The 27,381-nt window shown below is 41.2% G+C and overlaps 3 protein-coding genes across 4 annotated transcripts; 2 read left to right on the top strand and 1 right to left on the bottom strand.

Moving 5' to 3' along the window:
• Window positions 1-152: 152 nt before the first annotated feature.
• On the top strand, window positions 153-3,092 carry LOC116353346 (coiled-coil domain-containing protein 175-like). Its single transcript, XM_031787979.1, has 6 exons — window positions 153-305; window positions 610-695; window positions 1,145-1,256; window positions 2,160-2,295; window positions 2,419-2,647; window positions 2,909-3,092. The coding sequence occupies exons 1-6, from the start codon at window positions 239-241 to the stop codon at window positions 3,068-3,070; spliced, it is 792 nt and encodes a 263-aa protein (XP_031643839.1). The 5' UTR covers window positions 153-238; the 3' UTR covers window positions 3,071-3,092.
• A 684-nt stretch (window positions 3,093-3,776) lies between these two features.
• Window positions 3,777-12,148, top strand: ccdc175 (coiled-coil domain containing 175). Its single transcript, XM_031787977.1, has 13 exons — window positions 3,777-3,897; window positions 4,035-4,116; window positions 5,939-6,075; window positions 6,789-6,899; window positions 7,170-7,241; window positions 7,345-7,480; window positions 7,580-7,708; window positions 7,834-7,972; window positions 10,874-10,953; window positions 11,067-11,219; window positions 11,316-11,418; window positions 11,533-11,576; window positions 11,827-12,148. The coding sequence occupies exons 3-13, from the start codon at window positions 5,951-5,953 to the stop codon at window positions 12,004-12,006; spliced, it is 1,272 nt and encodes a 423-aa protein (XP_031643837.1). The 5' UTR covers window positions 3,777-3,897; window positions 4,035-4,116; window positions 5,939-5,950; the 3' UTR covers window positions 12,007-12,148.
• Window positions 12,078-26,047, bottom strand: LOC109904216 (JNK1/MAPK8-associated membrane protein-like). Of its 2 annotated transcripts, none has more exons than XM_031787978.1 (7): window positions 25,676-25,781; window positions 24,269-24,348; window positions 23,979-24,145; window positions 15,248-15,454; window positions 14,788-14,969; window positions 13,623-13,699; window positions 12,078-13,494 (listed from the first exon to the last, which is right to left on the bottom strand). In XM_031787978.1, exons 1-7 carry the CDS (start codon window positions 25,677-25,679, stop codon window positions 13,276-13,278), a joined length of 936 nt encoding a protein of 311 aa, XP_031643838.1. In that variant the 5' UTR covers window positions 25,680-25,781; the 3' UTR covers window positions 12,078-13,275. The 2 variants fall into 2 exon arrangements, with proteins under 2 accessions (XP_031643838.1, XP_020357018.1); XM_020501429.2 differs by having other exon boundaries at window positions 12,098-13,494; window positions 23,979-24,133; window positions 25,676-26,047.
• Window positions 26,048-27,381: the final 1,334 nt, after the last annotated feature.

Below are 27,381 nucleotides of genomic sequence, written 5' to 3'. Positions count from 1 at the left end.
AACATACCAAATATAATATCTTCAAGATGCTAGAGTGATAATATTGTTATTCCAATCCCATTCCACATGTACTTCATCTTTTTGAGTGCAAGATCTAGGCCTACTCTCACTTTCGTGTCTTGCATGTTGGTTACCATGCCAACCCATATTCGGTTCGCGCTGCTCAAACTTGGAAGCAAACGCCAAACACTGATACAAGTCAACGAAGCTAGCTATTTGCATATATTTTACATTCGACATGGCATCTTGCTTAGTGCCTGACTTTCCAGCTGTTCTGGTTGCTTTGGAGCATTTGGGCGAATTAGGTAAGAAAACAAAATGCGCCTCTCTCTCTTGCTACTGTTACACATGTCATGAGTGACTATAGCTAGCTAGCCCCTACCTATCGTCAACGAAACGTATAGAGAAGCATCCGACAAACTGCTACTTTTCAGTGTTGACAACTCCTACACTTGTGAATGAGCGCAGACGTGATGCAACCCAACCGATTACTTTGATTTGTAGTTGCCAAGTTGAATCATTTTAATGTTTCAAATAAGTACTGTATCAGATCTAAATTTACATCGCTAATAGCACAACTTGCCTGTTTGAACGTTTGCCTTGACATAGACAAGCAGCTGAGGGATGAGGGAGTTCCATTCAGTCCTGAGGCCAGTCATCACCTGAAAGAAATAGCTGCTGCCATCACTGAACTGGTAGGCATATGCCAATAGGGAAAGAGAAGATCGAACATCGGGTAGTCTAAATATTGTTGCGACCAATATGATTGATTTAATAAATAGACTAATAAACTAATCGATTATCTAAAGTGGAATGTAAACCTATCCACTGGGCACACACTGAACCAACGAGGAATAGACGTTGAATTTACGTCTGTGCCCAGTCGGTAGGTAAATATAAAGTATATTATCCTGAGCCATTTACTTTATGTTCGTATTCATATCTATTCTTATTTCTTATTGTTGTTGCATTGTCGAGAAGGAACCTGCAAGTAAGCATTTCGTTGGACTGTGTATACCATGTGTATCCTGTACATACAACTAATAAAACATTGAAATTAAATAAGTCCATAGAGACAATGGCCATAGAGGCCAGAAAACTTGCTTTACACACTCTTTTGAAACCCCTATTTTCTATAAATCAGGAGACTTCCAGAAGAGTAGTCCATGAACAACTGGAGGTAGAAACTATTGAAACAAGCAAACTCCGACATCAATGCCAGAATATCCATGATGATGTTCAGAATGAGATATCAGGTAATAACTTATATACCCCAATGATGTGATTTCATAGAATACAACCCACTGGGCAAAACCTGGTTGGATCAATGTTGTTTCCACATCATTTCAACCCAAAATATAAGTGTGATGATGTTGAATCAACGTGGAAACCTGACTGGAATTGGAAGGAAGTCATCAACGTAAGGGAATTTCATATTTTTTTTCACCCAACTTTCATGGTGGAAATGTTTTGTGGATTTCACAATTAATTCACTTTAGTTGACAACTAAATGTAAATCAAAACTAAACATTGAACTGAAGTCTGTGCCCAGTGGAAAGAAATTAATATTGCCCGGCTCTAGCCCTTTGGGGGCCCTAAGCGAGATATGTTTTTTAGTGGCCCCAATCTTGAAAAATGTTGCAGTTCTAAAGTACATTTCCTGCAATTCTCATTTTGCCATGAGACAGCGAGAAAAGATTTGCAGTTTTACAGCTAATTTCCTGCCATTCTAACATTTTGCCATGACTTATGCCATGTTAATGATATCTGAGAGGGACTTACAAAATCAGTGGGGGCCCCCTGGAGGCCAGGGTCCCTGGGCATGTGCACTGCGTGACCTGTCGGTATTTGGACATGATTACTACAAGTTTAGATAGCTGGCTAGACTAACTTACCAATATAAAAAATGGTTAGCTGACATGGCTAACTGAGTGACTGTCAGTGACTGACATAACAAGAGAATAATGTCAAACTTGCACCTTGTGTGTTCTACTATTCTAACTCTCAACAGTAAGTTAAGACCCCGACCGAGTTCCTAAGCAACTGCTTATGTCGCTTATGCCTAGAGCGGCCTTGTTGCCTGTTCTTGCCTTAAAGCTAGAATGAAAAAGCTATCCAGTCATGTTTTGCTCACAGATATGTGTCATTGTCCCTTTCAGCTGGTGTTGCGGCTGCAAGAAATATAAATGCGGGTCAAATTACTCAACTCCAAGATGAACTGAACAGTATAGTGCAAGAAATAGAATTAATGGAGAAAAAACAGGAAGTCCTTGAAAAGCAAAATGCTATTCTTTAGTAAGTAATATAAGTCATGTTGAGCAATGTATAGGTGTAACAGATCATAACAAAATTGGCAACATGTCACATAACATCCATGATGTTATAACTTGTTATTACTTGTTTTGGAATCTTTTTCAGTCCTGAGAGAGAGTTGGTAAAAGGTGACCATGAAAATGTCATCAACCAATTAAACTACCAGCTGTCAGAGAAGGCCAATAAACAGATTCTGCTCAATGAAACAATGAACGAGATCAAAGAAGGGAAAGCCAAGATCACAGATGTGGAGAACACTAAAGTGGAGCTAGAGGAAGACATGATTCAAGAGAGGAAGATGTTTGTTGAAACAAATGAGAATCTTCAGAGAGAGGTACATCACAGTCACCTCTTATTATAGCTACATTTTAAATGCTTAAATGTTTGTTTAGCAGATGCACAGGAGCAATTAGGTTTAAAAGTCCCTTGCTCAAGGGCACATCAGCAGATTTTTAACCTAATCGGCTGTTGGATTCAAACCAGAAACTTTTCGGTTACTGGCCCAATGCTCTTAACCGCTACCTGCTTACAGTATCTGAGATACTATACCCTGCTGTGAGGCACCATCTTAATCTTATCCTCCTTGCTGGTCTAGTGTGAGGAAGTCATCAATAACATACAGGACCAGAAGAAGAACAATGAGAAGAAACGCAGGGAGCTGGACATTTTTTTAGCAGAACTGTTGGATAAGGAGGACAAAGTCACAGAGCAAAAAAAAGCAAGTGAACTGAATTATTTCAGTGAAGTAGTAAATTAATTACATTTTACACTAATGCTCTTCACTTGCTATAACTGCCTTTTTTATTCATTTATAGTATGATATAAACAGTGGTGTAAAGTAACTAAGTAAAAAATTGTACTACTTAAGTAGTTTTTGCTGAATCTGTACTTTACTTAACAATATATATTTTTGACTACTTTTACTCCACTACATAACTAAAGAAAATATGTACTTTTCACTCCCATAAATTTTCCCTGGCACCCAAAAGTACTTGTGACATTTTGAATGCTTGGCAGGACAGGAAAATGGTCCAATTCATGCCATTATCAAGAGGACATGTGGTCATCCCTACTGCCTCTGATCTGGCACTCACTAAACACAAATGCTTCGTTTTTAAATGATATCTAAGTGTTGGAGTGTGTCCCTGGCTCTCCTTTAATAAAAAAAACAAGAAAATCATACTGTCTTGTTTGCTTAATATAAGGAATTTTTTATTATTTATAGCATTTATTTTTACTTTTGATTCTTAAGTATATTTGAGTAATTATTTACATTTACTTTTGATACTTAAGTATATTTAAAACCAAATAGTTTAAGAATTTTACTCAAGTAGTACTTTACTGGGTTACTTTCACTTTTACTTCAGTCATTTTATATTAAGGTATCTTGACAATTGGCACTATCTCCACCACTGGATTTAAATACATATTTATAAATTGTGTTATTTCACCCAACACTCTTCCTTCATTGCAGCACATTGTCCAGTTAGAGCAAAGTATAGCCAAACTGACAGCGTCTGAAATCCAATACAAAGAGCAGCTGGCAGACGAGATCAACACATTTGAGGAACTTGTTCTTCAGAAGTAAGATTTGCATTCATCCAGGTACTGTATGTTGCGTAAGCATGGAGCATACATGGAATGCAAGGGATACTGTATGTTACATCATGTCTGCTTCCATCATTCCATATTTTTCGACTCATTAACCATTGTTTCCACAGGGAATTTCATGTAAAGGAGTTGGCTGAAGTGAGAATTGATTTTGAACTGAAAGTTCAGGCACTACAGGAAAAGATTGTAGAGGTAAGAGATGGTTAGATTCTTCCAAAGCGATGCTACTACTACAGTACAGCTCCAGGGCAACATGTTGCTTCATTCTCCTCTTCCCTCTCACTCTTCTCTTCTCTCTGTTGGTGTTGCTATGGTGGAAGGGATTATAAACACCTGCATGATGTCAGATGTGAGACATCGATTTCCTGCCATTGCCAGAGGCCTCAGCCTTACTGTTCTGTAGTCAAATTGATATTTTTAGAAAGTATTCCTTCAAAGGCACTTTGTGCTAAGTCTGACCTTTAAGAGAGACAGTTCACTGGAGTGTCCTCTGATGTGCTAGAGTTCACACAGTCCATCAAAGGGCATAGCAGCTGTGTGTGGCCATATGATCCGATGACAGGCTGACTGAACGTGAAGAAAATGCCCTTTGAATATAATTACTCTCCTGGTATCCCCTTGTAGAGGAGTTGGGGTGTTTGTATGTGTCTGGCAAAAGTCAGAATCATACACTATATATACAAAAGTATGTGGACATCCCTTCAAATTAGTGGATTCGGCTATTTCAGCCACACCCGTTGCTAACAGGTGAACAAAATCGAACACACAGTCATGCAATCTCCATAAACAAACATTGGCAATAGAATGGCCTTCCTGAAGAGCTCAGTGACTTTCAACGTGGTACCGTCATTAAATGACACCTTGCCAACGAGTCAGTTTGTCAAATTTATGCCCTTCTAGAGATGCCCCGATCAACTGTAAGTGCTGTTATTGTGAAGTGGAAACGTCTAAGAGCAACAACGGCTCAGCGGAGAAGTGGTAGGCCATACAAGCTCACAGAATGGGACGACAAGTGCTGAAGTGCGTAGCACGTAAAAAATCATCTTTCCTACCTAGTTTCAAACTGCCTCTGGAAGCAATGTCAGTACAAGAACTGTTCGTACGCTGCCCATGGCCGAGCAGCTGCACATGAGCCTAAGATCACCATACGCAATGCCAAGCGTCGGCTGGAGTGGTGTAAAGCTTGCCACCATTGGACTGTAGTGGAAATGTGGAAATGCGTTCTCTGGAGTGATGAATCACACGTCACCATCTGGCAGTCTGACGGACCAATCTGGGTTTGGCGGATGCCAGGAGAACGCTACCTTCCCCTATTCATAGTGGAATAATGGTTCAGGGCTGTTTTTCATAGTTCGGGCTAGGCCCCTTAGTTCCAGTGAAGGGAAATCTTAACTTTACAGTATACAATGACATTCTAGACGATTCTGTGCTTCCAACTTTGTGGTAACAGTTTGGGAAGGCCCTTTCCTGTTTCAGCATGACAGTGCCCTCGTGCGCAATTGAGGTCCATACACAAATGTTTTTTTCCGAGATCGGTGTGGAAGAACATGACTGGCCTGCACAGAGCCCTGACCTCAACCCCATTGAACACCTTTGGGATGAATTGAAACGCCGACCTCACTAATGCTTCTGGCTATATATGGATTGTAGAGCAGGGTTCGCTAAGTGTTCTGAGCAACAACAATTTTTTTTATTTTTTTATTTTATTGTTGAACATAAAAGACTGTAAAAATCACCAGCAAATCAGCTCCAAGGGATTTTCATTTTGGAAATTTGTTTGAAACTATTCCTACACATAATAGAGAGATATATGTGATCGTATACAAATGTAAGCAAGGTTGAAAGTTGTGTTTTAGTCAAATATATCTGTTTGGACTACTTGCGGTCTATTTGCAGTCTACAAATGATTTGTAATTATGCTCCGGCCCCCTAGTTGATGATCTCTGTTGTAGAGGATTCTCATGCATTATAGATCGGCGCTGTGTAGATGGGCTCTGTTCTGTTATGTGTGCAGGTGGATGGTGAGATGGAGGAGGGCCAGATAGTGAATGCCATCCGCCTGGAGTCTATTGCTAAGATGTCTGACAGATTTAAAGCTCAAAGGAAAGAGGAGGACGACGTCATGGCTGAACACCTCAATGTCTCAAGACGGTATTCCATCTATACCTCTTTGCATCCTGCACCTACGAAGGATCAAGTCAACCTGCAACACTGCTTTCCCTTTACTTTGGCTGACAGTCATTTTTACTTACATTTTATCAGTGGTGTAAAAAGTACCCAACTGTCATACTTGAGTAAAAGTAAAGATAATTCAATAGAAAATGACTCAAGTAAAAGTCACCCAGTAAACTTCTACTTGAGTAAATAAATAAAAATATTTGGTTTAAAATATACTTAAGTATCAAAAGTAAAAGTATAAATAATTTCAAATTCCTTATTTTAAGCAAACCAGATGGCACCATTTTCTTGTTTTTTTTATTTATGGAAGGCCAGGGGCACACTCCAACACTCAGACATAATTTACAAACAAAGCATGTTGGTTTAGTGAGTCCACCAGATCAGAGGCAGTCGGGATGATCAGGGATGTTCGGTTGATAAGTGGGTGAAGTTGACTTTTTCCTGTCCTGCTAAGCATTCAAAATGTAACGAGTACTTTTGGATGTCAAGGAAAATGTATGGAGTAAAAAGTACAATATTTTCTAAGGAATGTAGTGAAGTAAAAGTAAAAGTAGTCAAAAATATAAATAGTAAAGTACAGATACCCCAAAAAACTACTTAAGTAGTACTTTAGAGTATGTTCACTTTAGTACTTTACACCACTGCATTTTATCATGTGTTTGTTTGTTTGTTTGATTGATTTTCAGCTTAGAAAAGTCCAGACTTAGACTTGAGGAGCGCATTGCATCGATCGCTAAACATAAAATTGAGATCAGAGAAATGGATGAAGAGATCAAACAACTCCATGAAACCAATATGTAAGTAATATGGTCCATTTTATAATATTAGTCTATAATCTCCACTAAGAGTTTTGACACTTTTGTGTAGTATCAAAGTAACCTATTTCACTAAGGACAGCATTAACCATCTGACCAAGTTTGAAATATAATGTATAAAAATTCTAAATAATTATCTTGCAAACTATAGAGCTTTTATCTCCTTGTTTAGTTATGCACTAAAAATAAAGTAAATGTCATGCAGAATTGTCAGAATAGTTGCTTACCTAGTTAGCATTTTGTTTCTCATAGAGTTAATGCAGACCTGTTTGAAAGAAATGTGGATGAACTGCATGGACAGCTCAATAAAGAAAAGAAGAACATGTAAGCAACAAATAGTATCTCTTCATTTCATTACAGACTTTGACTTTCTCTTCATAAATTGGGTGATTTGATGCGGTCTACGGTTTTTACCTTTTCTTTTCAGAGCAATCTTTGAAGTTGAAAAAGAAGTACTGTGCCAGTCTCTGGAGAATCTAAAAAAAGATCAAGTACAGCATGTGAAAGAGGTCAACTCTAATATCGGTTTAACCAGGAGGAGATATGAGGAACTGCTTGAAGAGGTTTGCTTATTTTTCCTTAATTCTCCAGGAATCTATTGAGATAGCACATGCACTTTATATTAGTTTTATTAATTTATAACTCATAAACATTTAAATCAGGAGAAGAAACTCAGAGAGCATGTATTCATGGGCGCGTTGATTGAACGTCTCAGTAACAAGATTGTTAAGGCAGAGGAGGGGAATGAACAGATGACCATTTCCTACAATGCCAAGATCCAACAGTTCATCGTAAGTATATATATATATATTTACATTTTACATCTAACTCAGCTAGCGGACATTAGTAAGCCTCATCACGAATACAAGCTGTTGAGAAAACATGTATTTAATGTCTTCTTCTTCTGTGAAATTAGACTGAAGCGGAGTCAGTGATACAGAGCCGACTGGAGAAGGAGGAGGACCTGAAGGGTAAAGAGTCTATCTTGGAGGAGGTGGAGGCCCAGTTTGATATTGACCAGTCCAGGCACCAAAAACTAAAAAACCATACCTCAGGTACTGACCCAATAATCTGCTAATATATCTATCATAACAACTATAATAACAGAGACGCAAGCGTACAAAGCTCTCCCCCGCCCTCCATTTGGCAAATCTGACCATAATTCTATCCTCCTGATTTCTTCTTACAATCAAAAACTAAAGTAGGAATTAACAGTGACTCGCTCAATACGGAAGTGGTCAGATGACACAGATGCTAAGATACAGGACTGTTTTGCTAGCATAGATCAAATCAAATTGTATTGGTCACATACACATGCAGATGTTATTGCGAGTGTACTGTAGTGAAATGCTTGTGCTTCTAGTTCCGACAGTGCAGCTACCTATTACACACAAATCTAAGTAAAGGGATGGAATAAGAATATACATATAAATATATGGATGAGCGATGACCGAGCAGCATAGGCAAGATGCAATAGATGGTATAAAATACAGTATATACATATGAGATGAGTAATGCAAGATATGTAAACATTATTTAAGTGCCATTATTAAAGTGACTAGTGATCCATTTATTAAAGTGGCCAATGATTTCAAAGTCTGTATGTAGGCAGCAGCCTCCCTGTGTTAGTGATGGTTGTTTAACAGTCTGATGGTATTGAGATAGAAGCTGTTTTTCAGTCTCTCGGTCCCAGCTTTGATGCCCCTGTACTGACTTCGCCTTCTGGATGGTAGCGGGGTAAACAGGCAGTGGCTTGAGTGGTTGTTGTGAATGTTGACCTGGAATATGTTCCGGAACTCATCGGATGGCATTGAGGAGTATACCACATCAGTCACCGGCTTCATTAATAAGTGCATAGATGACATTGTCCCCACAGTGATCGTATGTGCACCAACCAGAAGCCATGGATTACAGGCAACATCCGCACTGAGCTAAAGGGTAGAGCTGCTGCTTTCAAGGAGCCGGACTATAACCCGGACGCTTATAAGAAATCCCACTATGCCCTCAGACAAACCATCAAACAGGCAAAGAGTGAATACAGGACTAATATTGAATCATACTATACCTGCTCCAACGCTCGTCGGATGTGGCAGGGCTTGCAAACTATTACGGACTACAAAGGGAAGGCCAGCCGTGAGCTGCCCAGTGACACAAGCCTATCAGACAAGTTAAATTACTTCTATGCGCGCCTCGAGGCAAGCAACACTGAGGCATGCATGAGAGCACCAGCTGTTCTGGACGACTGTGTGATCACGCTCACCGTAGCTGATGTAAGTAAGACCTTTAAACAGGCCGCAGGGCCAGGCGGATTACCAGGACGTGTACTGCGAACATGCGCTGAACAACTGGCAAGTGTCACTGATATTTTCAACCTGTCCTTGGCTGAGTCTGTAATACCTACATGTTTCAAGCAGACCACCATAGTCCCTGTGCCCAAGAACACCAAGGTAACCTGCCTAAATGACTAAATGACTAATTTGCATACCGACCCAACAGATCTACAGATGACGCAATCTGTATTGCACTCAACAACGCCCTTCTCCACCTGGACAAAAGGAACACCTACGTGAGAATGCTGTTCATTGACTACAGCTCAGCGTTCAACACCATAGTGCCCTCAAAGCTCATCATTAAGCTAAGGACCCTGGGACTAAACACCCTGATCCTCAACACAGGGGCCCCTCAGGGGTACGTGCTTAGTCCCCTCCTGTACTCCCTGTTCAACCATGACTGCGTGGCCAAGCACAACTCCAACACCATCATTAAGTTTGCAGATGACACAACAGATCCTCAGATCCTCAAAAAGTTCTACAGCTGCACCATCAAAAGCATCCTGACCGGTTGCATCACCGCCTGGTATTGCAACTGCTCGACCTAAGACCACAAAGCGCAACAGAGGGTAGTGCGTACGGCCCAGTACATCACTGGGGCCAAGCTTCCTGCCATCAAGGACCTCTATACCAGGCGGTGTCAGAGGAAGGCCCTAAAAATTGGCAATGACTCTGGCCACCCTAGTCATAGACTGTTCTCTCTGCTACTGCACGGCAAGCGGTACTGGAGCGCCAAGTCTAGGTCTAAAAGGCTTCTTAAAGCTTCTACTCCAAGCCATAAGACTGCTGAACAGTAATGATGGACTGTTGTTTCTCTTTTCTTATTTGAGCTGTTCTTTCCATAATATGGACTTGGTCTTTTACTAAATAGGCCTATCTTCTGTATACCACCCCTACCTTGTCACAACACAACTGATTGGCTCAAACTCATTAAGAAGGAAAGAAATTCCTCAAATTAACTTTTAACAAGACACACCTGTTAATGTAAATGCATTCCAGGTGACTACCTCATGAAGCTGGTTGGGAGAATGCCAAGAGTGTGCAAAGCTGTCATCAAGGCAAAGGGTGGCTACTTTGAAGAATCTCAAATATAAAATATATTTTGATTTGTTTAACACTTTTTTGGTTACTACAGTACATGATTCCAAATATGTTATTTCATAGTTTTGATGTCTTCACTATTATTCTACAATATAGACAATATTTTTTTTAAATAAAGAAAAACCCTTGAATGAGTAGGTGAGTCCAAACTTTTGACTGGTGCTGTACATATTACCTCGACTAAGCTGTACTCCCGCACATTGACTCAGTACCCCCTGTATATACATTAGCCTCATTATTGTTATTTGATTGTTGCGCTTTTTATTTTTTACTTTAGTTTATTTCGTAAATATTTTTTTTCTTAAAACTGCATTGGTGGTAAAGTGCTTGTAAGTAAACATTTCACTGTAAGGCCTACACCTGTTGTATTCGGCGCACTTGACAAATACAATTTGATTCGATTTAGTAGACAATATCAAGTAGACATACACAAATATACAGATTTCTCAAAGAATGTGCTCACTATAACTTTAAAAATCATGTAGTGCAGCATTTTATAATTACTTAAATGATTTTCCCCACCAGAGTTAAAGAGTAAGAATAATCATCTGGAGCTCGTCATCCAGGATATGAAAGAGAGCACTAGTACTCTTCTCAAACCAAAGGTGAGTTTCATAACAAAAACATTTAGTATGTACATCTTGGTTACCGCACACTCTAAAAGGCAAGCTGTGAAGTGTAATAGCATTGAAACAGTATGCTTGTAACTGACTGACAGGAGGACATGAAGAGGAGTCTAGAGGGTTTGCGTGAGAAACACCTGGAGCTGCTGACGTCTCACACTGCAGACATCATTGCCACGGAGAAGAGCATCTATGACAACGGGATGATGCTGGAGCAGGTCAATATGGAGAACAGTAGACTGCATGTGGTAAGAGATATGAGTCACTCACAATGGCCCTCCATACTGAACTACACCACTCACTTACCTACCAAGCAAAAACTCAATGTAAACATTGTTTTTCAGCGTATTGAACAAATGAAGGAGGACATATGGAACACCAGGAAAGACCAGGAAAGACACACAAAGGAGATTGGGTGGCTGAAAGAGGAGGTTCATTCTCTATTTGGTGAGCATCAGCCGAGCTCAATGACTCCAACTATTGTAAACCGTTGTGCATAACATTTAGTTCAGTCTATCAGGTTTCAATATCATTATAACTTATAAATGCATCTTCCGCTAGAGAGCCTGCTTGATGCTTGGGCAGAGGACACTGTGGTGACTGAGGTAAGGATTCTTAAAACATGGCTGGTCAGTCCAGCAGCTTACTGTACATACGCCATTTCATTTTTTACAACCTGTGATGTTAACTTATAGCCTGACCACATGCTGACAGACAACTGTGTACATGACCAGATTTCTCTGGTTAACGTATTTTGACAAATCCACAGTGCAGCACTTGAGTGATTTGTAAGTATATAGTAAACTGTCATGAAGAGACAACACTAAACCATCCATGACTCATTCAACACTTCAGGAATCTTCAGAGAGAGACCACAAGATTCTGGAGGCTATCTACAGACTCATGACCAAGATCCACGACAGGAAGTTCCAACTGGGGGATATCAACAGTAGACTAGAGGAGGAACTGAAGGGCATGAGTTCCCTGTTAGCCAGTAATAAATCAAACATTGCACTTAAAGAACAGGGCAACTAAAGTGAGACATCAAGAAGGATTACATCAACACAATTGTTTTGTTATAAAATGAAAGTCATATGAGATGAAAGTAGAGTACTCACACTTCTGATTTTTATTTCAGAAAATTCATACTTTATAACACTGCATTTCAAGTTTTTTTGAAGAATACATTTTACAAGTCAAAATTGTAGCTAGTCAAGTCCTCGTTCTGTATGTTTTACACTGCAATAAAAATATATATTTCTAATAAACACATCCATTGTCATCTATTTACAAGCATTCAATGAGCATGCATAAAATACATTCACAATTTAATTTCCTTACTATGCAACAAGCGTATTTCCCCAACATAATTTACGGGGAAACAGCAGGATAATTTTCTTTCCATTTTTGATCAAGCAAAATAATGGAACTATATCCCACTTGGCTTGTAACATAATATTAGGTTATAATAAACTATTTTATCTGCCACTGGATGTATGCATGTGTTCAGAGTTTTTGGCACATTAGATTTAGTTTAAGAACATCTAACAACTTAAACTATTGGTCAATCCAGAGACCATCTTTGATTTCACTGCAACAATCAAGGATATCTGAGCTTAAAACAATAAAGGATGTTGAGCATATATGATTTGTTTATTTAACTAGGCAAGTCAGTTTAGAAGAAATTCCTATTTACAATGACAGCCTAACCCCGGCCAAACCCTAACGACGCTGGGCCAATTGTGCCGCCCTATGGGACTCTCAATCATGACCGGTTGTGATACAGCCCAGGATCGAACCAGGGTCTGTAGTGATGCCTCTAGTACGGAGATGCAGTGACGTAGATCGCTGAGCCACTGAGGAGCCCAAAATAATATGACAGTGAATATCTAATGACAAAACATGTCTCAAAACAGCCTCAATGAGGAACAGTACATCTTAGGCCTTAGGTTGTAAAGACAACATTCATGTGGACACAAACGATACCATTCAATAATTAACACTTGAAATATATGGAGCTTTGTAGTTTATAGACATACAGTATGTACATTTTGTTTGTATTCCCAGCTTAGTTCTAGGAATATCCTAAAATCTTTTCACTGTGAGAGGAATATCAACTATCAACACTGCATGCAGCAGTCATCCTCCTACCATACACAGAGAAGGCAGTAAAGGCTAGCATCCATATATCTCCATGGACAACACCTCCTGAATTGATAAGACAGGTGGATATCCGCGGTGCTGCTCGTGGCAACATGAATTCCCTGAGTCTAACTTTAATACCCACATCCATCTATAATAGTTCTAGTGGCCGTTGCCGCCTTCTGACAGAATCCGGCTAGGTTCAGTGAACCTGGCAGTGAGCAGGTAGAAAAGGGCGGGTCCAGGTACCAGGGCCAATAGAGGTAGGTCCTGCTCCAGTTTATCCAATCGGGAGATGGAGATGATGCCATACGCGTGAAGTAGCCAATGGCTGAAGAGCACCACCAACCTCTTCTTCTTGGCAGCGAGATTCTTGAAAGACTATGGATAGGAGTAAAGGGAGAAAACACTTAGGAAATGGGATATGTGCTCAAACAATTATATTGACTGAGCTGATATCAAAATAAAAAAATGTTGGTTAGGAAAATATAAAATAAGCAGTTTCTTGCCTGTATTTCTGAGGCTGACATGTACACTGCCAGGGTAACCAGGGACAACACCAAAATAATGTATGGAAAAGCATAATCTGAAAAACAGAAAGCATCACGCTTATACCACAGTCACATGGCAAGACCTTTAGTCTCGCCAGGCCAAATCTTGTCTCGTTGCATCGACTACTGGAAGTCTTCAGTATTGGATTTAGTTTTTAGGGTGGCTGTTTACTAGTGATGGGGGTTGAAACAATACAGTCAGATAACGTGCTATTATTTAGTACAATATTATATAGCTACCTTGACACCAAGTATCGATTTATATATATATATATATATATACACACCGAGTAGGTGTGTATATATATACAGTGGGGCAAAAAAGTATTTAGTCAGCCACCAATTGTGCAAGTTCTCCCACTTAAAAAGATGAGGCCTGTAATTTTCATCATAGGTACACTTCAACTATGACAGACAAAATGAGAAGAAAAATAAATCCAGAAAAATCACATTGTAGGATTTTTAATGAATTTATTTGCAAATTATGGTGGAAAATAAGTATTTGGTCAATAACAAAAGTTTCTCAATACTTTGTTATATACCCTTTGTTGGCAATGACAGAGGTCAAACAATTTCTGTAAGTCTTCACAAGGTTTTCACACAATGTTTGCTGGTATTTTGGCCCATTCTATAGCATTTATTTCCTTCTCAATGCATTTGAGCCAATCAGTTGTGTTGTGACAAAGTAGGGTTGGTATACAGAAGATAGCCCTATTTGGTAAAACACAGATGTCTCAAGTTGAGGTATGCAATTAGCATGCTGACTGCAGGAATGTCATGGAGTCTACATGGAAACTAGTGACACATTTGTACTTATCAAACCCATCAAATATTGTGGCCTGTGTGATCTCTGGCAATAGTTCTGGTGGACATTCCTGCAGTCAGCATGCTAATTGCATACCTCAACTTCTGGTGGACATTTTATTTTTGTTCTTCCTGAGGAGAACTTCCCCAGGCATTGGAACAGAACGTGAGATGCCTAGGCTTCCGAGGCAACAAGACCTATGGCCTAAAAATAATGCATTTCACATAAATCAATTATGTAACCATAAATACTATATAAATGGAAACTGAACCGGGCTGGCCCGAACCAGACCGGATCCTTAATTGAAAGCATACTCACAGAGCAGGCCGCCTCCCACAGCTTGCAGGACTGTCAGGATGGGGAAGAAGTAGAGAGCAGCGTAGATGCTCTTGAAGCGGTCAGATTTCCCCAGACCACAGGCGATCTTCTTGACCAGGAGTGGCCGCAGCAGCATCATAAACACCAGGCAGAAGGCGTAGTAGATCAACACTATAGTGTACCTGCGGATACAGAATAAGTCATGTTATTCAATGAACAAAACATCTCACATCACACTGTGCTTGATGTTGCGCACACTGCTCTGAAGCTGAACATGCCAACCAATTCCATATGTTCAGCTCATATCAGTTGATGATGAGACTGTTTCCAGATAGAGACTGAAATTAATCTTGGACTAAAAAGCTATTTCAGCATGCTTTGAGTCCAGGACTAACTGAGAAACAAGCCCTAAAAGTGCATAGATCCCATTCATGACGTGGACGAGCGATAGGCTACTCACAGGGGAAAGACAGCTTCCTGTGTGCAGTGTAGAGTGGTGATGTAGTCTGGGCTGGGGTTGTACAGCATGGTGTACCAGTCTGAAAGCATCTGGACTCTGCAGGACCTGATAGACAGCAGACCCACTGGGTCGTTGACCAGCAGAGTCACCATAGCCGCAGCGCTGCACTCAAACAGGGCTGTGATGTGTTGGAAGAGGGCACTGGAGCTTCAGAAAGATATACATAATATCAGTAACATTAACATGAGTTACCAAGTAGCCTACTACAGGACCATGTTAAACTCCTTTCATAAAAAACCTCTACAGCAGTGTTGGGGAGTAGTGAACTGCATGTAGTTCAACCAGTAATTCAATTACATTTTGCAGTAGCTTGATGGTAGACTAACTAAATTCAAAATCTTGTGTTTTAAGTAGTTAATTACTTTTTGTCATGTAGCAAAAATAAAATATGGGTGAAGTAGTCAAGAATTTCCTTTCTTTTTCGGCATCAGACATACCTAATTCACACTTGAAACATAGTTTTTGTGTTTAATAGGCTAAATTACACATTCTTAACAGCTGACTCCCGAGTGATCTGTCTTGCAATTTGTAGTCTAAGAGTTCAGATTTCGATATGATAATTTATAACGAAGTAGCTTGGATGTAGTGAACTACTTTTTCAAAGTAACTTTAGTTAAGTAAACAGTTTTTTTCTTTAAAAAGCTTTAATGCAACTTCTTTTACAAGTAATTGGTAACTTGGGTCAACTATATTTTCAGAATAGCTTCCCCAACACTGCTCTACAGTAAATGTCACAATATGTAGCCTATTGGCCATGGGTATGACAAGTGGAGCGTGTTCATGGATGCAATGGGATGAAAGGCTCCCCCCCCCAAAAAAAAATACCAAGAAAAAAAAAAAGCATACAAAATTTCTTTCATCTCTCTGAGTTTCATAAACTTCCTTACATTCTTCAGAAGCTGAATGTATCTCACCAGAGAAAGAATCAGAGCGAACAAAACCAACAAAACAAAAAAAGTATCAAGGAAAGCAAGTTTGGATTTGGCTTTAGACCAATTACATCACAAACCAAACGTCATTATTGACAGAAAAAAATGGAATTGTTGCATATCATTGTGTGGTTGTCCTCCGGTGTCTAGCTAGCTACTTTTGGTATCTTTTAGTTGTCACTAGGGTTGGAAAGGGTCGGAAACTTTCCTGTACATTTCCTGAATTTTTCCCGTAAATTTTCCATGGGAAGTCCATGGGAATTTTGCTTTTAACTATCCCCAATTCAATGGAATTGCAACCCTCTGCATACACAGTGCACTCCTCCATCACATGTACAGCTGATTCTCAAGATCTTGCACACTAATGAGACGCTATTGAGCCCACACTACTACAATGTCTGAGCCAAGGACCACATCCTTTCTGGTAAGTTTTGATTACAATACTTGACGGGGTAAATATATTTTATATGACATACATGATTTTTTGTTAACTAGTAAATAGTAGCCTACAGCAAAGTGTGTTGAAATTACACTGCTCAAAAAAATAAAGGGAACACTTAAACACAAGTCAATTACACTTCTGTGAAATCAAACTGTCCACCTAGGAAGCAACACTGATTGACAATAAATTTCACATGCTGTAGTGCAAATGGAATAGACAACAGGTGGAAATTATAGGCAATTAGCAAGACACCCCTAATAAAGGAGTGGTTCTGCAGGTGGTGACCACAGACCACTTCTCAGTTCCTATGCTTCCTGGCTGATGTTTTGGTCACTTTTGAATGCTGGAGGTGCTTTCACTCTAGTGGTAGCGTGAGACGGAGTCTACAACCCACACAAGTGGCTCAGGTAGTGCAGCTCATCCAGGATGGCACATCAATGCGAGCTGTGGCAAGAAGGTTTGCTGTCTCTGTCAGCGTAGTGTCCAGAGCATAGAGACGCTACCAGGAGACAGGCCAGTACATCAGGAGACGTGGAGGAGGCCGTAGGAGGGCAACAACCCAGCAGCAGGACCCGCTACCTCCGCCTTTGTGCAAGGAGGAGCCGGAGGAGCACTGCCAGAGCCCTGCAAAATGACCTCAAGCAGGCCACAAATGTGCATGTGTCTGTTGAAACAGTCAGAAACAGACTCCATGAGGGTGGCATGAGGGTGGGGGTTGTGCTTACAGCCCAACACCTTGCAGGACGATTGGCATTTGCCAGAGAACACAAAGATTGGCAAATTCGCCACTGGCGCCCTGTGCTCTTCACAGATGAAAGCAGGTTCACACTGAGCACATGTCACAGAGTCTGGAGACGCCGTGGAGAACGTTCTGCTGCCTGCAACATCCTCCAGAATAACCGGTTTGGCGGTGGGTCAATCATGGTGTGGGGTGGCATTTCTTTGGGGGGCCGCACAGCCCTCCATGTGCTCGCCAGAAGTAGCCTGACTGCCATTAGGTACCGAGATGAGATCCTCAGACCCCTTGTGAGACCATATGCTGGTGCGGTTGGCCCTGGGTTCCTCCTAATGCAAGACAATGCGGCTGGAGTGTGTCAGCAGTTCCTGCAAGAGGAAGGCATTGATGCTATGGACTGGCCTGCCCGTTCCCCAGACCTGTATCCAATTGAGCACATCTGGGACATCATGTCTCGCTCCATCCACCAACGCCACGTTGCACCACAGACTGTCCAGGAGTTGGCGGATGCTTTAGTCCAGGTCTGGGAGGAGATCCCTCAGGAGACCATCCGCCACCTCATCAGGAGCATGCCCAGGCGTTGTAGGGAGGTCCTACAGGCATGTGGAGACCACACACACTACTGAGCCTCATTTTGACTTGTTTTAAGGACATTACATCAAAATTGGATCAGCCTGTAGTGTGGTTTTCCACTTTAATTTTGAGTGTGACTCTAAATCCAGACCTCCATGGGATGATACATTTGATTTCCATTGATAATTTGTGTGTGATTTTGTTGTCAGCACATTCAACTATGTAAAGAAAAAAGTATTTAATAAGAATATTTCATTCATTCAGATCTAGGATGTGTTATTTTAGTGTTCCCTTTATTTTTTTAAGCAGTGTATTTCTAACTTGTAATCAACTTCTGCTTGTTAGTTTTTGCTACCATGTGGGTTTTAGCTTGCTTGCGCCTGCTAACTGAGTGTTAATTCACCTACAGGTTTCATTTTAAAACATTTATCTTACAAAAGGAGTTGTTTAATATAACTGCTTAACTATTTATCTGCACATGGAATTGTACATAGTTTTATTTTTACTCATTTTTTTCTAATCTTTAGAGGAAAATGCCACGGGCATCTGATGTGTGGAGACATTTCACTGTAGCTAATGTAGAAGGAAAAGCTGTGTACATTTGCAAATACTGTGCCAAATCATATGTGAAGAATGCAACAAAGATGCAGAATCATCTGGCCAAGTGCATACAATTCCCTCAGCGCTCACAACAAGCAACCTCTGACAAAAGTCCCTCTACTTCTATTTGAGGTGAAAATTATGAATCTGACACCATCAATAGCAACAGCTCTTGGTCCTCCTGTAATCAGAAGTTTTTGTTAACTCAATGGAGGAACGTAGTCAGAGAAATGCTGATGAATGTCTTGCTCAAGCTGTGTATGCAACTGGTTCACCTCTGATGCTCACAGGCCATGTGTATTGGAAGAGATTTATGAATGTTCTTCGATTTAATCATTCACAATGTCTACTAATGATAAGGTAAAATGTTTGTCTCCATATGATAGGGTAAATATATCCAATGCAAAAAACATTACATTTAAATGGTATTAACATCAATTTGATAACATCATTAATTCCCATATAGTTCCATTAATTCCCATATATTCCTGTTAACTCCCGTGGAAAGTTTCCACCTCTGAATATTCCCCAAAATGTGCAACATTAGTTGTCACTATATGAGACTGACCATAGGAGATTGGATCTTCGCAGCTAGCTAGTTGATAGCGAGTGGCAATTGTCCAGAAGCATGCACCAGTTAGCCTCGAGCTAGGCCCATCTCCCGGCAAGCAAATGAAGTACACCAACTACAACACTTCTCTTGCCAATTGGCCTGGACCCTTTGTCGACACGGAGCCCTGACGATCCATCACGACTGGTCTGCTGAAGTAACTCGGCCGATGTGCTCTCAACAGGCCTCTGCGTCATTGGTGATGAGCCATCTGCTAGCCCTGGCCTACTAGCTCCCTGAACACCATGTCTCCCGCTCACTCAACGTAGTAATCAACTACCGAACGGTCCCCTGTTTCATCTATTGCTCTTCATTGGACCCTATGATCACTCGGCTACACAGCCGATGCCTGCTGGACTGTCCATTAACACGGTTCTTCATTTTGTTTATCTATCGGTCTGCCCCAGCCTCAAACTCAGAACCTGTGTGTAGCTAACTGACTCGCTCTGCCCATTTGTTGTTGTTGTCCTAGCTGTTTACCCGTTGTTGTCTCATCCGTTGTTGTCTTAGCTCTCCCAATCAACACCTGTGATTGCTTTATGCCTTTCTCTAATGTCATTATGCCTTGAAAACTGTTGTTTAGGGCAGCTCTCATTGTTTTATTTTGCTGCGAAGCCCCTAGTCCTGCTCAACATGCCTCGGATCGCTCCTTTGTCCCACCCCCACACATGCGGAGACCGCACCCAGCTTAACTGGCGCCTCCAGGGATGCAACCTCTCTCATCGTCACTCAATGCTTAGGTTTACCTCCACTGTATTCGCACCCTACCATACCCTTGTCTGTACACTATGCCCTGAATCTATCCTACCACGCCCAGACATCTGCTCCTTTTATTCTCTGTTCCCAACGCACTAGACGACCAGTTCCTAGGGCCTTTAGCCGTACCCTCATCCTACTCCTCCTCTGTTCCTCTGGTGTTGTAGAGGTTAACACAGGCCCTGTGTGTCCCCAGGCGCTCTCATTTCATGACTTCTGCAACCATAAAAGCCTTGGGTTCATGCATGTTAACATCAGAAGCCTCCTCCCTAAGTTTGCTTTATTCACGGCTTTAGCACACTCCGCCAACCCTGATGTGCTAACCGTGTCTGAATCCTGGCTTAGGAAGCCCACCAAAACCTCTGAAATTTCCATCCCCAATTACAACATTTTTCATCAAGACAGAACTGCTAAAGGGGGCGGAATTGCAATCTACTGTAGAGATAGCCTGCAGAGTTCTGTCACACTATCCAGGTCTATGCCCAAACAGTTCGAGCTTCTACTTTTAAAGATCCATCTCGCCAGAAAAAAAATCCCTCACTGTTGCCGCTTGTTATAGACCCCCCCACCTCCTAGCTGTGCCCTGGACACCATATGTGAATTGATTGCCCCCCATCTATCGTCAGAGTTTGTACTGCTAGGTGACCTAAATTGGGATATGCTTAACACCCTGGCCATCCTACAATCTAAGCTAGATGCCTTCAATCTCACACAAATGATCAAGGAACCTACCAGGTACAACCCCAAATCTGTAAACATGGGCACCCTCATAGATATCATCCTGACCAATTTGCCCTCTAAATACACCTCTGCGGTTTTCAACCAGGATCTCAGTGATCACTGCCTCATTGCCTGCGTCTGTTATGGGTCCGCGGTCAAACGACCACCCCTCATCACTATCAAACGCTCCCTAAAACACTTCTGCGAGCAGGCCTTTCTAATCGACCTGGCCCGGGTATCCTGGAAGGATATTGACCTCATCCCGTCAGTAGAGGATGCCTGGTTGTTCTTTAAAAGTGCTTTCCTCACCATCTTAAATAAGCATGCCCCTTTCAGATTTTTGTTTAACTAAGAACAGATACAGCCCTTGATACACTCCAGAATTGACTGCCTTGACCAGCACAAAAACACCCTGTGGCGTACTACACTAGCTTCGAATAGTCCCCGCGATATGCAACTTTTCAGGGAAGTCAGGAACAAATACACACAGTCAGTTAGGAAAGCAAAGGCTAATTTTTAATTAACTAATTCCAAGTTTTGGGACACAGTAAAGTCCATGGAGAACAAGAGTTCCTTCTCCCAGCTGCCCGCTGCACTGAGACTAGGAAACACTGTCACCACTGGTAAATCCACAATAACTGAGAATTTCAATAAGCATTTCTCAACGGCTGGCCATGCTTTCCACCTGGCTACCCCAACCCCGGCCAACAGCTCTGCACCCCCCGCAGTAACTGGCCCAAGCCCACCCCCGCTTCTCCTTCAACCAAATCCAGACAGATGATGTTCTGAAAGAGCTGCAAAATATAGACCCCTACAAATCAGCTGGGCTAGACAAATCTGGACCCTCTCTTCCTAAAAATGATCCGCCGCAATTGTTGCAACCCCTATTACTAGTCTGTTCAACCGCTCTTTCATATCGTCTGAGATTCCTAAAGATTGGAAAGCGGCCGTGGTCATCCCCTCTTCAAAGGGGGAGACACTCTAGACCCAAACTGTTACAGACCTACAGTGGGGCAAAAAAGTATTTAGTCAGCCACCAATTGTGCAAGTTCTCCCACTTAAAAAGATGAGGCCTGTAATTTTCATCATAGGTACACTTCAACTATGACAGACAAAATGAGAAAAAAAATCCTGAAAATCACATTGTAGGATTTTTGATGAATTTATTTGCAAATTATAGTGGAAAATAAGTATTTGGTCAATAACAAAAGTTTATCTCAATACTTTGTTATATACCCTTTGTTGGCAATGACAGAGGTCAAACGTTTTCTGTAAGTCTTCACAAGGTTTTCACACACTGTTGCTTGTATTTTGGCCCATTCCTCCATGCAGATCTCCTCTAGAGCAGTGATGTTTTGGGGCTGTTGCTGGGCAACACAGACTTTCAACTCCCTCCAAAGATTTTCTATGGGGTTGAGATCTGGAGACTGGCTAGGCCACTCCAGGACCTTGAAATGCTTCTTACGAAGTCACTCCTTCGTTGCCCGGGCGGTGTGTTTGGGATCATTGTTATGCTGAAAGACCCAGCCACGTTTCATCTTCAATGCCCTTGCTGATGGAAGGAGGTTTTCACTCAAAATCTCACGATACATGGCCCCATTCATTCTTTCCTTTACATGGATCAGTCATTCTGGTCCCTTTGCAGAACAGCCCCAAAGCATGTTTCCTCCACCCCCATGCTTCACAGTAGGTATGGTGTTCTTTGGATGCAACTCAGCATTCTTTGTCCTCCAAAAAGTTATATTTTGGTTTCATCTGACCATATGACATTCTCCCAATCTTATTCTGGATCATCCAAATGCTCTCTAGCAAACTTCAGACGGGCCTGGACATGTACTGGCTTAAGCAGGGGGACACGTCTGCACTGCAGGATTAGAGTCCCTGGCGGCGTAGTGTGTTACTGATGGTAGGCTTTGTTACTTTGGTCCCAGCTCTCTGCAGGTCATTCACTAGGTCTCCCCGTGTGGTTCTGGGATTTTTTCTCACCATTCTTGTGATCCTTTTGACCCCACGGGGTGAGATCTTGCGTGGAGCCCCAGATCGAGGGAGATTATCAGGGGTCTTGAATGTCTTCCATTTCCTAATAATTGCTCCCACAGTTGATTTCTTCAAACCAAGCTGCTTACCTATTGCAGATTCAGTCTTCCCAGCCTGGTGCAGGTCTACAATTTTGTTTCTGGTGTCCTTTGACAGCTCTTTGGTCTTGGCCATAGTGGAGTTTGGAGTGTGACTGTTTGAGGTTGTGGACAGGTGTCTTTTATACTGATAACAAGTTCAAACAGGTGCCATTAATACAGATAACGAGTGGAGGACAGAGGAGCCTCTTAAAGAAGAAGTTACAGGTCTGTGAGAGCCAGAAATCTTGCTTGTTTGTAGGTGACCAAATGCTTATTTTCCACCATAATTTGCTAATAAATTCATTAAAAATCAACAATGTGATTTTCTGGATTTTTTTTCTCATTTTGTCTGTCATAGTTGAAGTGTGCCTATGATGAGAATTACAGGCCTCTCATCTTTTTAAGTGGGAGAACTTGCACAATTGGTGGCTGACTAAATACTTTTTTGCCCCACTGTATATCCATCCTGCCCTGCCTTTCTAAAGTCTTCGAAAGACAAGTGAACAAACAGATCACCGACAATTTCGAATCCCACCGTACCTCAGCCACGCTCAAGGTACTAAACGATATCATAACCGCCATCGATAAAGACACTACTGTGCAGCCGTATTCATCGACCTGGCCAAGGCTTTCGACTCTGCCAATCTCCGTATTTTTATCGGCAGACTCAACAGCCTTGGTTTCTCTAATGACTGCCTCGCCTGGTTCACTAGCTACTTCTCAGATAGAGTTCAGGGTGTCAAATCGGAGGGCCTATTGTCCAGACCTCTGGTAGTCCCTATGGGGGTGCCACAGGGTTCAATTCTCCGGCCGACTCTTTTCTCTGTATATATCAATGATGTCGCTCTTGCTGCTGGTGATTCTTTGATCCACCTCTATACAGACGACACCATTCTGTATACATCTGGCCCTTCCTTGGACACGGTGTTAACAAACCTCCAAATGACCTTCAATGCCATACAACACACCTTCCGTGATTATTCTGCCACTGTCTTTTTATTATCTCGCCCTTTAGCCCTATATCACAGTGCCAAGGCTTATGAACTAACAAGTTATTGAGCAAACAACGCAATTATCACAACAGATTGGTTGTAATGTTTTTTTTCTGGATTAGCTTCTCCAGTGATTTAACCTACATGCCACAATTGGTTATGACTGCAGTAATTTGGGCTGAAAATGAGACATTACCTTTTCTTCCCAGAGTACCACTCGATGAAGAACCAGTGTAGAACCAGTGGCAGCATTGCCATGAAGCCCAGGTACAGCCAGTCATAAAGTTCAGGGGATTCTGTACACTTCTCACAGATCTTCTGCATGTTTGTCTTCTCTCCTCTGGGACATACCTGATAATTCAACTACATTTTAGGGTATGGGTTTAGCCTAATACTCGGTTACATAATTTAGTGCTACATTAGTAGCTAGAATGGCCTTCCAACAGCTCAGTTGATTTGTTAAAATTCAGCTGGAACTATACTCACCCCACATTCTCCATCAACTGAGCCATTTATCAACATCTTGCCACAATAATGTCCCGGACAGGTTGAACTCATGGCTACGGCTGTAATGAAACAGTAATACAACAAGTCAGTTATTGACAATACTGCGGACATCTAACAATGTAGCTACATTATATGAACAAAAGTATGTGGACACCTGCTTGTCGAACATCTCAATGCAAAATCATTGGCATTAATATGGAGTTGGTCTTCCCTTTGCTGCTATAATAGCCTCCTCTCTTCTGGGAAGGCTTTCCACTAAATGTTTGAACATTGCTGCAGGGACTTGCTTCCATTCAGCCACAAGCGCATTACTGAAGCCGGTAAATTATGTTGGCCTGGCTCATAATTGGCGTTCCAATTCATCCCAAAGGTGTTTGATGGGGTTGAGGTCAGAGCTCTGTGCAGGCCAGTTAAGTTCTTCCACGCCGATTTCAACAAACCCTTTCTGTATGGTCCTCGCTTTGTGCACAGTGGCATTGTGATGTTGAAACAGTACAAGGCCTTCCCCAAACTGTTGCCACAAAGTTGGAAGCACAGAATCATCTAGAATGTCATTGTATGGTGAAGCGTTAAGATTCCCCCTTCACTGGAACTAAGGGGCCTAGTCCTAACGATGAAAAAGAACCCCAGACCATTATTCCTCCTCCACCAAACTTTACAGTTGGCACTATGCATTGGGGCAGGTCGCGTTCTCCTGGCATCCACCAAACCCAAATTCGTTCATCGGACTCCTAGATGGTGAAGTGTGATTCATCACTCCAGAGAAAGCATTTCCACTGCTGAAGAGTCCAATGGCAGCGAGCTTTACACCACTCGCTTGGCAATGCGTATGGTGATCTTAGGCTTGTATGCAGCTGCTCAGTCATGGAAACCCATTTCATGAAGCTGACTTTGCTTGGAGGCAGCTTGGAACTCGGTAGTGAGTGATGCAACCGAGGACAGACTATTTTTATACGCTAAGCATTTCAGCACTCCGTGGTTCAGGTCTGTGAGCTTGTGTGGCCTACCACTTCACGGCTGAGCTGTTGTTGCTCCTAGACATTAACACTTCACAATATCAGCACTTACAGTTGACCGGGCCAGCTCTAGCAGGGCAAAAACTGGACAAACTGACTTGACTGTCGATGTTTGTCTATGGAGATTGCATGGCTGTGTGCTCGATTTTATACATCTGTCAGCAAAAGGTGTGGCTGAAATAGCCGAATCCACATACTTTTGTATATATAGTGTAACGTTACTTATCACCTAAAAACTAGCAAGTATGTTGGTTAGCTAGCTAAAATAGCTAACTAGCTATCTAGCTTTCCCGGTTTAGGCGACAGGGCGTAATATTAAAGTCATCACATCATTAAGCAGACACTTTCCAAGTATAATGTAGCTACATACCCATATTATTGTTCAATATCCATACGATTTAGATGAATACTTGGTACATGATGTTTCCAAAAACGATTTCATTTCTGCTACATCAACCGACAAACCGGAAGCTCCTGCTACAGTGGTTCGGTCGTCACTAGTTACTACAAGCACAAAGTCATAAACCCCGCCTATTTCTGCATTTGAGCTTCTTAAAATTATATTTTAAAGCAAACCTTAACCCCACTGCTAACCTCATGTCTAACCATAAAGTACATTTTTATTTCATGAATTGTTACGATATACCCAATTTTGACTTTGTTGCTGTGGTATCTAGTGGAAACCCAATTGGTCTTCAATTGACTTCTTCGCCCTTTTTGGTTTCTATGCGTCAAGCTGACTAAAGATACGCGCAACTGCGCTACCTTGGGTTCCGAAAAAATGCCAACCCCAAATTGAGCACAGTGGACAAATACTGATCAAATTATGACAAATACTGCTCAAATTCAGCTGTAATTTATTTATTTTTATATAAAAAGCATCACAAGAATATTGATGTCTTGATTTTGTCCAAAGTAAGATCAACTAAATAAGCAAAATTGATCATGTACACACTTTAGCCTCGTTTACGCCTTGCGCTAACATGTGAGTTTTGTGATCATCTGATCAATATTATCGAATTACTATCTTATCAAAGTTTGTCGCGTCTACACATGATGTTAAAATGTCTCTCTTATCCGTCCACCGTGTCCACATTGTGATCAGATTTCCTGGTGCCTCCCTGTATGCAAAATATTTGAAGATTATTTTCAATATAATGTGAATGTATTTATTTTAAGACAATTATTGATGCCATAAGTCAATGGTACTAGCTGTCAATAAAAAAAAGTATAGATTCTTTTTACAAGCATTTCGCTACATCTGCAATAACATCTGCTAAACACATGTATGTGACCAATAAAATCTGCACTTGATTGATTTCCAGATGGCTCCCTGACTACCTCCAGAGGTGGTCAGGAAGATCTGATCACAATGTGTCTTAATCGTCTACACCTGTCGAAAAATGTTGGCCCAATCAGAATGTGGACAAGATCAGAACAGAGAATACACGTTAGCACCAGATGTAAGTAGGGCTTTTCTTTAACCTCAATGTCAACTTGGTTTGATCTTCACATTGTTGTATTTTTAGCTGTATATATAGTATTTTTGATGTTTTCAGTATATTTTGAACACTTTCAGACAATGCACATAATCACACAAAAAAATGTATGACTTTATTTTAAAGGTACCTGATAAACTATTTATAAATTGTGTGTTCACCATTTCTTTATCATTAGTCCCGAATTTATAAACCATTTATGAATCATTAGTTAAGTCTTTGTGCAGTCCTTAATCTAAAGTGAGTGCTATTTATACTTTATAAACATTTTATAAATGTTTTGAGTGTGACCAGTGTAATTTTTCACAAAAAGATGGACATGCCATTGGTAGACATTCCAGCAGTACGTGGTAAAATAATAAGCACACAACACACGTTCAGAAAGAAAGAAAGAAAGAAAGAAAGAAAGAAAGAAAGAAAGAAAGAAAGAAAGAAAGAAAGAAAGAAAGAAAGAAAGAAAGAAAGAAAGAAAGAAAGAAAGAAAGAAAGAAAGAAAGAAAGAAAGAAATACAAAGCCCTGTGCTACAGAGCGATGGACCTAAAGAAGAATCCACTCAGTCAGCTGGTTCTGGGGCTC

This window comes from Oncorhynchus kisutch, linkage group LG14 (genome assembly GCF_002021735.2).
Source record: "Oncorhynchus kisutch isolate 150728-3 linkage group LG14, Okis_V2, whole genome shotgun sequence".
NCBI classification, from domain to species: Eukaryota; Metazoa; Chordata; class Actinopteri; order Salmoniformes; family Salmonidae; genus Oncorhynchus; species Oncorhynchus kisutch.
This window is presented reverse-complemented; position numbering and strand designations above follow the sequence as displayed.